Here is a 10,701-nt window from a genome sequence, read left to right as displayed (position 1 = left end):
CTTTCCGCCTCCTCGCCACCGGAGGCAGCGTTCAGGGGATTGTCACTGGTGACTGATGAAGGTCTGAGCCTTTCAGACACTCCTGCCTTCAGAACGCGCGACAACACCCGCACGCCGAACCACCTCGAAGTTAAACACTCGGCACTTTGGAGTGACGGTCCGACCCGTCTTCAGAACCCGACAGGCCGTCGTGGTCGTTGCTCGGTCAGCTTTTATCCTGCTGTCTGGACAAAAAGCCGTCCTCCCGCTGCAGAGTGATTAAATAGACGAGAGCATTTAAGTCCTATAACAATTCAATTGATTGTGTTTACAGTTGCGCTCTGGTCGTTTCCTCTTTTGGAGGCTAATCCTGTCACGAACCCTCACCTGTGCAACAACCGCACTCAGACCAGCCGGGACGAGAGTCAATTTCATCTCTTTCTTTTTTTATTTCAATTTGATCAAACCAATCAGGTCTTTTTCTACAAAAAAAACACACTTATTTTGTACACATAACAAAACAGCTGCGGTGAAAAATAGAGTCTCACGCGTTGAGGATGTATCCGTTTAACACCAGTTGGACCTCAATCTATTAAAGGCCTGAATGGAACCTGCATCATTTGTAGCCACTTTACACTTTTAAAAGCTTCGAGCTGGTTTTGGTCTCAGCTGTGGGTTCACATGGGGTAGTTGAGCACCACGTCCTGTTTGGCCAACTCCAACAACATAGGATCGTCGAAGAACTTGCTGATGCTGACGTCCTCGCTCAGACCCTGCAGAACAAAGAGCGAAGGTGTCACAGCAGCTCAAACACAGGATTTCTCCGACACAACAGAGGGGAGGGAGGGGGGGCTGACCTTGCGCCTCCGGGTCTTGATCATGAACTCTCTGGCCAGGTGGGGGGCGGGTTGTGGCTCCAGCGGCCTGATCACGATGCTTTTATCCAGAGGGTCACCGGGAACGATCTGAAAGAAGATGCAAAAAGAATGGTTTGTTGTTCAGGTCCGGACGATTTAATTTAGCCTGGATGTTGGTTCTCCCCGTCCAGATGTGAATGCACGACCCAAGAAGGGTCCGTAAGAGCTTCAAAGCCACCTCCTGATTGACGCAGCCCTCAGAAGGAGCCCGACAGCGTGAAATCTCGCCCCGCTGTCACCGAGTCAGGAGCTGCTCGCACCGCTGCCACGCGCTTCGCTCTGTCACCAACGCTGACGCGGCGCCAGCACGTCGGAGGTGTTTCCATCTCCTTAAGAAGCTTAGCGTTTGACCTTGGCCGTGTCGTTGCAGCGCGCGTGACGCTCTCATCATAGATGCAACGAATAAAACAACCCCGAAAACATGCCGAGTAAGCAGAAACGCTCGGAGCCTCGGGAGGAGATTAAAAGGGGACGAGGAGGGGAAGAAACAATCTAGAGATGGATGAAGGCTGCTGCTGACACAGACACAACACTGTGCTGTTAACATGACAACACAGGAGGGAGAAAACGGCCTCACGTGTAAAAGGTGTAAAGAGAATCCAGAGCAGAGGTTCAGCTCAGAAGGAACGCTACTCGTACCCCCCCTTGTACAATCTAACGTGATGATGTCGTCTGCCAGGAATGCCTGAAGAGAAAGGTGGACTTTTCTCTCTTTTCAGTTAAATAAATACAGACGCTGCAATTAAATAGAAATAGAGACGTGGCGATAAATCCTCACGCTAGAGCAAATATCATGATTCGGCGATCAAAACAGCATCAGCCTCAGGGGGAATCTGATTTAGTGACTGCTCACAATTTAGCTTACAAGCTTGACAAATTCGTAACATTTCCCACAAGATCTCACACACACACACACACACACACACACACACACGCGTGCGCTGGTGTCTCAGTGTTTAGACAAGAATGTAAATGATTCATGTCCAAGTCTGTCGTGCTGGCCTCGCAGGGATCGTGCACACTGTAAGTCGGGAGAATATTTCCAGCCAGACGCACCTTCTAAACCTCCCGGATGATGGACGGCGCCGTTGAGTTAAAGTGAATCTGCTGTGACGCAGCTCTCCAGAGGGACACGCGTCAAACACGACCGGCAGAGACGGACACGGCAGAGACGGACACGGCAGAAGCCGAATGTAATGACTCGGCGCTCCACATTAGTGGCGGTTTAGACAAACAGGAAGAGGGGGCCACGGGGGGGGGGGGGGAGGCCTGCCTACCTGCCAGTGGTGGAACACAGAGAGAGCGAAGGCCTGTCCCTGTGTGTGTGTGCGGAGGTCGGTCTCAAAGCCAAACGAGTCGATGGCGGGGATGAAGGCCTTGATGGTGTAGAGAGGAGAGCCTGGAATGGGCGCGTCCTGGGTGACGTGACCCCTGCGAGATGAAAAAACACATTAGCGATCAAATGACTGGATTTCAAATGGATTTTCAAACGTTATGGTTTACACCGACCTTCTCCGAGCCAGCACGGTGTACACGGCAGAAACACAATCAGCCGGAGCCTGAACTTCCACAAAGTAATACGGCTCCATCAACCTTGGAGTGGCCTGCGACATAAACAATGCTGCACATTAGCATGAGGGCAAAGAGCCTGGAAAATTAATGCAGAGCCGATCCATGAATTTATCGTTGGATGAGGAAAGAGGCCAGAACTGGGAAAGAGGCGGATGTATCCCACCACAATAATAATAAAGAAAAATACACGTCAGCAAATTCCCAAAGAGTAATCAGGGTAATGGAAGAGTGAGGAGGTGGAGGAACGGATGGATAAAGCTCACCATGAGGAAGGCGGAGTACACCACTCTTCTGGCTGTAGGTATGACCTGGCCCCCGCCTCTGTGGAGAGGCTCCTGAGCAATGACGGCGTCCAGGATCTTAAACTTGACGTTCCTGATCGCTGCAGAGACGCGACAGCAGCGTGAATCCCACATGGAAAAATACAACATCTGAAAGCGAAATAGCCCAAAAAACCTTGATTCCAACACTTACGCTCGTCGCACAGAGGCCCCTCCCTGGTGCCCCACTGGAAGCCCTGAACGATGCTGTCTTTGACCGAGCCCAGCAGCGCCTTGTCCACCTGCAGGGTTGAAGCAACATAGAGGGGTTTAGGGAACCAGGACGAGCCCTCTACAGGAGCGCTAGGACCATAAGATGTCCCGGCTCAGGCCGTGTTGCAGAACATGATATCACAGCAACTGTCATCACAAATTCATCAACCCGCGCTGGGCTGTCGAGTGTTATTAGTACTGTAAGAATGACGGAGCTCTGGCTAAAACAGGAGTTCATCACAACCTTTGAACCAAAGTTAATCACTCATCATTTAGGCCACTACAATAAATGAGAATCGTTGATGTTACTTATGTAGAAATGTTTTTTTACTGTACACAATAAACAATCTACAGGAAAAGTGTTTAAACCACATCAGGAATGCACCCACAGACAGGATGGTAACGACCCGACTCACCTCAGAGGGCAGCGTGTCGTCCACGAGGATGTTTGGACCCGTGGTGTCTGGTCCAAAGGCCCAGATGGACCTGGCAGCCAGCAGATCCCAGTCATACTTTGTCTGGAAAAACTCGCCCAGCTTCTTCCTGCCGTGAGGAAGCAGAACCAGGCAGGTTAAAAGCAGAGCCGCACATTATCCTTCCAGGAACATGAAGGAGATTGTCTGATTGCAGGGGCGGAGGGGTTAATGGAGGAGGAGGAGTAGAACGACACTTTAGTCTAATGGCCCGTGAAGCATGTCACTTTTCTGGCATTTGTGGAGCGTGCGGGCCCTGCCGGGTCCAGATGGACGAGCAGACGAGGGGAGGACTGACAGGAAGTCACGGTGGAGCACAGCTTAGAGAGCGGAGGGAAAATTCATGCGTGCTTTTAGCGCGTGATTCAATTAGCTGAAGTGAGCTGATCAATATGCTGAGAACACCCTTGTGTCGTACCAGAGGTCCTCCTTTACATTAAAGCTCTGCTCTGACCTACTTACATAGAAATATACCACATTTCTATAAGAAATATAGGTTTGTTATATTTATTCCCCCCCGAACTGACTGTATGAAGCAGATAAACGGCTGCTGCTTTACGTGAGACGTGCTTTCACCAACCCAACTGCGTCCACACCTTTAAAGTGGACGCTTATCCACAAATCCTGCGAATGCGCATCTTAAATTGCTTTTCCGGCCGTGCGCATTTGGATACCTTTTTCAAAGGGAGCATTTAATTAAAGAGTCAATCATCTTTCCTGCACGCCCGCCCATTCATCGCTGCAAACGGAGGAAATAATGAGGATAAACGATGGCTCAGATTGGCTCCGAAATCAGGAGGATTAATACGGTGGCGACGACATCGGACAGAAAGATGGAGGATCTGCAGCTAAAGCGTGAAAGGCCCGTGGTATCAGTTCCATTAATCCAGGGATCCGACATCGAGGGTGACGATCTGTTACATCATACCTGTTCCATGTGATCTGCACAACTTCGTTCTCAATGTCCTCAGCCAGTCCCTTCTCCAGGGGCTCTGCAATCATGGTGATCTTATTCCTGTCAATCACATCACACAGCTGTCAGTCACTCATTCTCAGAGCGGGAGGAGAGACTCAGCTGGGGGGAGGAAACAACTTTGACAGTGACTCTGAAGAGTGCAGCAATAAAAAGAAAGCCTGGAAGAGTCTTAATTATGTATGTTTGTGGCACCAACTTTTTGTTGGGCGTTTCAGCAAAGCACTTGAGTGACGACGTCTCCACAACCGTCTCACAAAAGGTCACAACGGGGTCGGCGACCTGCAGATGAAGAAGAGCGAAATTATCAGGGATGACAGCAACGGTTTCACCTTCGAAATGACCCCATTGTTGGTTCTGGAAGCGAACAATTTCCCTGTTTTAATGAACTAAAACACCGTCCCTATTCCAGCGATAACGGAATGCCAATCATGTAGCAAATGAACCATTCAGCAGGTGCGTTGAGTTTCAAAGACTGAATGACAGTCAACATGTCAGAAATGACTCACTTTAATGTCAATTTCAGAGTACATCTTGCGCAGGTCGTGCATGACACAGTCCAAGTAAAGCTCCCCTGTTCCCAAGATAACGTGCTCTCCTGACTCTTCCACCTGGAGCAGATGCAGAAATTATATTATTACATTAAGGGATCCAGTACCCCAATCAGGATACTGGGAGTTAGAGACTCCGCGGGGGCGTACCTTTGTGGTGAGCGATGGATAACTCTTGTTGACCTTCCTCAGACCATCCAACATCTTTGGGAGCTCTGATGGGTTGACAGGCTCCACGGCAATTTTGATAACTGATGCCGTGTTGAACTTCAATGGCCTGAAAATCTGAGCCTGTCAGAGAAAATGACAGATGTTAGCGGTTCCACATTTATAACGTCTGTGTGCGTTACTCCTTCAGGCCTCACCTCCTCGTTCCCTCTGGGCTCAGTGATCGTGGCGGTCTTGACAATGGGCTGGTCGCAACCTTCGATGAGGACCCAGTTTCCAGCAGGAACTCTGTTTACCTCAATTTGGTACCTAGATAGAAGATGCCGCTCCATGAGATCTAATGTCATTTTTGATGGCTTTAATAGTTCCTAAAATATGGGAGACACCAAACCAACGCAGCGTACCTGGCAACTGAAATCCAAAGACGGCCAACAGTGCAGATCTGTGAGTCCTCCTCATCTTCCAGAGTGTAGTTCTCTCCTAAAACCTTGACAGGTTGCCCTGCCTGGATGGTCCCACTGAGCACCCTGCCAAATGCATGGAACTGAACCCCGTCCTCTGTGCTGTACATCTTAGTGGTGTGGCACATCAAAGGACCCTGGCGAGAGCGGGAGAGGAGGATAAGAGCCCGGAAATGGGGCAAAGAAAATTCTAACTCTGGAATACATTCCTTCCTGAAGGCACAGGCCCCTCAAAAAAGCCAGTAAATGGAATCAGTGTTCCACATTATCTTAAACTGGCTTTAAAATGGTGTTACACCCGGGTTGGTTAATTTTTTTTTAGAATTATTTCTTTGATTCAGCTTGAGCCCGGTTGACATAACTTGTAGAAGGTTCTGCCTTATTTCCATTAACCTTACTTCAGGATCACACTCTGTCATCGCCTCTGCCAGGTCCGAGTCCAGCCCTCCTGTATAGGTATGCTCTATCTTGGTTCTAGCACCCCCCTGTGGTGAGGGGATGTGTTGCACACACATGTCCACAAAGCCTGCAAGGAAAGTTCATTTTACCAATTTATTAAAACCAATCATTGGAATTCATGACTCTCATCCATGCCTGGATACACCAAATTAAGAAGTGAACTATACATCAGGACTATGAGGGTCTCATTGCCTTATATCACATTTAATGTGTCAGCCGTAACAACTAAAAAGATATAAACTTATAATTCAACGATGGGAAAAAATCTTACCGGTGAATTCTCCAAAGAAGCGGTTACACACCAACCTAAGCAAAGGTTTGATGTTCAGCTTGAGCTCCTCTTTAGAGAGATGGATCCCCAGCTCATCTAGAACTCGTGGGAGAGACGTGTCCACGTCCCCCACCACCTGGACACAAACAGAGAATTCAAACGTGAGGTTCGGACCAAAAGCCTTCACATCCGTCCACGCCCAGAGAAATGACTGACCTGAGAGAGAATCTTATACAAAGGTTCCAGGACAAATTCCACAAAACTGCGCTGGGAATTACTGGTGGGAGCTTTCTTGGTAAACTTGCGGCTTTTAAGGAGACAAAAAAGGCATTAAAATGGGCTTTGGGATTATATGAATGATGAGCATTCTGGACAAAATCAACAATATGAAATACTCACGTTTTAGGGTTAAAGTAAATGTCACCCCAGAGCCTCTTGGAAAACTCGGTATAGTTGATGTCTCCTGCAGACGCAGGTCAGTTGATGAGGACATTAACAGATAGGAGATATAAGGACTGAGATATTGGTAAAAGCTTGTTTTATAGCTATTGTACAAGAGCACATTTGTTTTTTTCTTTCTTCTGACCAACTCTGCCCATGCAGAATTTATAGATGTCATCTTACCGTATGTGTCTGCGTAGATTTTAGCAAAAGAGCCCAGGGTGAAGCAGATGCTGTACTGAGGGCTGGCGAAACACACATTTCCAAGCAGAGGAGAGACCACCATGGTCTCATCTGTGGAGTACGTGCTGAAAAAAGGAAATTTAGAATCATATAATAATCCTTTTCGGGTGAAACAACGATCAAAAATTGGCAGCAGAGTTGTTTTCCTACTTCAGCAAACCGTTGACCTCGTCTACAATGTGGCGAAGTTTATAATAAGCATCTGTGGGAGGTAATTTGAGCTCCAGAATCAGCCTGTCCACCTTGTTGATGCAGATGGTGATGGCCATTCGCTCCTGGACAGCATGTTTAATCAGGCGCTCTGTGTTCAACATCACCTGGGTGGAGACGCAAACAAATCTCTTTAATCAGTTAAAAGACAGAAAATGTACAGACTGAGATATTTCAGGCTGAGAAGAAAACAGCGGCATCGAAAAAGCTCACGGGAAGAGGAGACAGAAGCAGCAAGAGCTAAAGGACTTGAGTCAAGACTGCGGAAATCTGTGCAAACAAAATATAAGTACAAATATGAAATGATGAGAAAATAAGTGACTGACCCCTTCTGCTGCATCTATGAAGAGGACAATTCCGTCCGAGATCCGGATACTTGATGTGACCTCATCAGAGAAGTTTATGTGGCCTTAAAGAGACAGGATTTTACGTTACTATGTGCCAGGACACATCCCAGGATCATGTGATGGGCAGAAACTCGCAGTACCTGGAGTATCCATAACGTTGAAAAGATAAGATTTGCCTCTGGAGTCAGGCAACACCATTGTGACGGGGGTACTCTTGATGCCAACGCCCCTCTGCAGATGGTCAGAGTCACAGACACCAGGATTAATAAGTGGGAATACTAATATTAATACATCTTTCTTAGTTTTATATCTGGTGGTAAAGTTCTGTCACGTCCCGTTTCAGAGCTTAAATTAAGATGCAATGATATAATGAAATGAGTGTTCGACCTCCTACCTCTTGTTCTGTGAACAGCGTGTCTGTGTATCGGAGCTAAAAAAGGTTGGAAAAAAAGATACATGTTTTCCTGTGACTCCATGCAGAAGAAGAATGAATGAAAATGTAATTTAATCACCACAACTTACATCAACATCATATCTCTTCCTGATTTCTGGATGTGTTTGTTCAATCAGGCAGTCCACAAAGCAGGTCTGAAGAGAATAAACACACTCATGAGATCTAGTAGTCAGGCATGTTCAAAGTGTCCTAAATGTCCAACATATTCCTCTCCTCAAGCTTTCTCTTTCTGGACAGGTCTTCTGTAGCCAAATGTCACATTTCTCATTGACTAGAACATGCAGATAGACAGATTTTGCCAAAAGCAGCAGAGAAACATCGACTCTAACCTTGCCATGATGGAGGTGTCCGCACAGAGTGACATTTCGGATCAGCTCAGAACTGTCCATCAGGTCTGCGAGGAATCTGTAGAAAAAGCCCAGCAGAATATCAAAGCACAACATAAATAATGGACTACAGAATAGGATGGCTTAAGAGGAGCATCTAAAGAAGTAACAAAAATATTAAACTCTATCTACGTAGATGACTTACTCCATATCATACACGGTGGCAGGTAACTCCTGCTCCATCAGGGTAAACTGCCGGTGCCTTACTGGCTTAATAATGGGCTCTAAAGTTGAGAAAATTAGTTCATAAGTAAAAGAAGAATGCGTAAGCTTGCGAATCAAATATTTTTACAGTGTGTCTGTATCTAACCTGTAAGAGGTTGTGTGTCTTCCTCTTGGACAATGGTTTCCACCTCTGGTCCATACACCTCTTCTGCAGTAGGATAGTATTTCTTGTCCTCGTGAAGTACGACCTCCATACCTGGGACATCGTCATCAGCATCGGCGGGTTCATCTTCATCATCCTCATCACCCTGCACAGTTTTAAGAGTTACATGTGTTCTAGGTTGATGGCCGACACAGTCAGTGTTGATAACAACAGTAATTATACCTCATCAACATCTCTGTCCTCTGCATCCAGTTCATCTTCATCATCGTCAGAATCCAGCTCTGGACCGATGTAGTTACCAAACTCATCATACAGATCGGCTTCCATCTTGTAGAGAACTAGAAGACTGTAAAGTGCACAAAACGTTCCAAAGCATGTTCATATATGAAGCCAAAAAGTCACAATGTTAGAGAGAAGCTCCTGCAGACATTTAGAAAAGGCTTTATTATACCGTGTAAGGCGTATACGGCCTTTATACACCATTTGATATTCTGATGCCAGTTTTATTTTTGTAATGTATTAAAATAATTTCGCTATTAACAATTTCAGAAGCAAATCTATTACCATCTATATAAACGTTGCATCATGCTAGTACTTCACTTTACATACTTTATTACATCCACATTTCAATTCTGAAAATGTGGGCGATCGTAAACGGCATTATAGTGTCCGCGAAACGTCATGCTAAGTTAATGTAATAGCATCAGATTAAACATTATTTCCAATCCCTGGTTGCTTGTACGAAGCACAGGTAAGTAGTAGGGACAAACATGACCAAAATACAGCTTAACGGAATGTTGATGCTATTACTGACGTTTTTCTTGAAATTAGAAAGCAATCTCTTAGCATGCTAACCGGCTAACAAGTGGAGCGATGAATGAGTTCAGGGGACGTTTGAGTTACGTTGTTTGTGATTTATCCGGTTATATTTTACAAGACAGACATGCGACAAACAGTCCTCAATATAAACTTACCTGCAGTCCGACCGAATGTAGCTGAGAAAATATGTTTTAGAAACTGAATAAAGACAAGTATATTTAGAAGATAAATAATTCCTCAAATAGCGCCATGCGCAGAAAAGACTTCTTCCGGTTTTCTTCTTCTGTGGTGTGATGGAACATGAATTGGACGTTCAGCTCTCTATCGCCTCCTAGGGTCAACGGGACGAAATCACCTTATAGAACTGAAGACGAAACGCCTATAATATGAGACAGAAAACGTAACAAACATTTAAAAAAATCGATTTAATTAATTAAATTAATGACTAAACAGCTTACGTTAAACTGGATGACTTGTGAGCGTTCACCAACAATATTTCCTTATCGAATCGCGGTCTCCTTGCTTTTACATGCTAAATGTATGCAAGGGCTCAGTAGATTATTACCAAGAATAAACCTGAAAATATCGGTAAAATTAGACTGCGTTGACTGAATACACTTGCGCCAAGTAAAATATTGCCAAACACCCATAACGTTGAAGTTCCAAAATGTGACCACAGGGGCACTCTAATTCAAGAAACACCGGTTTATAACCCGTCTTAGTTTAAATATGGTCAACTTGTGGTTTGAATTTCTTTCATGACAAATGAATGACAACAAGTGTCACAATGTATTAAATGAAAATCACCTATCAGGCGTTAGGCTAAATGTAGATTTTCTTATCCACTACAAATATTGGGACAATGAGAAAGATTTCGAATCCCATTCTATGAAAATATCGAGGACAACCTTTTGGCCAACACACTCGAGTAAAGTGCGCTTTATGTAGAGTTGATCTTTAATCACTGTTGCGTTCAAAGACCAGGAAAGCTGAGTTAATATATACATGCATTATATTGCATGTTTGGTGACTAAGGACAATATTTACTTATAGTTTCTGGGAAGTGAAACACGTGTTTCAGTGATAGCAACATTACTCAAACATTGAATGCACACG

The 10,701-nt window shown here is 45.5% G+C and overlaps 1 protein-coding gene across 1 annotated transcript; it reads right to left on the bottom strand.

Annotated features, from left to right (window-relative positions):
* Positions 1 to 404: 404 nt before the first annotated feature.
* On the bottom strand, positions 405 to 9,898 carry eftud2 (elongation factor Tu GTP binding domain containing 2). The gene is made up of 28 exons (XM_057015522.1): positions 9,741 to 9,898; positions 8,989 to 9,112; positions 8,749 to 8,911; positions 8,584 to 8,662; positions 8,382 to 8,457; positions 8,121 to 8,186; positions 7,993 to 8,028; positions 7,739 to 7,829; positions 7,578 to 7,660; positions 7,192 to 7,358; positions 6,982 to 7,106; positions 6,757 to 6,820; positions 6,574 to 6,664; positions 6,358 to 6,493; positions 6,026 to 6,153; positions 5,571 to 5,764; positions 5,364 to 5,475; positions 5,149 to 5,289; positions 4,957 to 5,058; positions 4,647 to 4,729; positions 4,403 to 4,489; positions 3,418 to 3,544; positions 2,943 to 3,030; positions 2,732 to 2,850; positions 2,406 to 2,500; positions 2,174 to 2,327; positions 837 to 944; positions 405 to 752 (listed from the first exon to the last, which is right to left on the bottom strand). Exons 2-28 carry the CDS (start codon positions 9,091 to 9,093, stop codon positions 657 to 659), a joined length of 2,916 nt encoding a protein of 971 aa, XP_056871502.1. The 5' UTR covers positions 9,094 to 9,112; positions 9,741 to 9,898; the 3' UTR covers positions 405 to 656.
* Positions 9,899 to 10,701: the final 803 nt, after the last annotated feature.

Source organism: Takifugu flavidus, chromosome 18 (assembly GCF_003711565.1).
Source record: "Takifugu flavidus isolate HTHZ2018 chromosome 18, ASM371156v2, whole genome shotgun sequence".
NCBI classification, from domain to species: Eukaryota; Metazoa; Chordata; class Actinopteri; order Tetraodontiformes; family Tetraodontidae; genus Takifugu; species Takifugu flavidus.
Note: the sequence above shows the minus strand (reverse complement) of the source record. Positions and strands in the feature narration are given on the sequence as shown.

Excerpts from the sequence above, each read along its gene's own strand:
- eftud2 (XM_057015522.1), bottom strand. The coding sequence starts at position 9,093 with ATGGAAGCCGATCTGTATGATGAGTTTGGTAACTACATCGGTCCAGAG. Across the intron at positions 4,730-4,956 it reads ACTCTGAAATTGACATTAAA|GTCGCCGACCCCGTTGTGAC; the intron begins GTGAGTCATTTC and ends CTTCATCTGCAG. Across the intron at positions 2,328-2,405 it reads ACCGTGCTGGCTCGGAGAAG|GGGTCACGTCACCCAGGACG; the intron begins GTCGGTGTAAAC and ends TTCATCTCGCAG.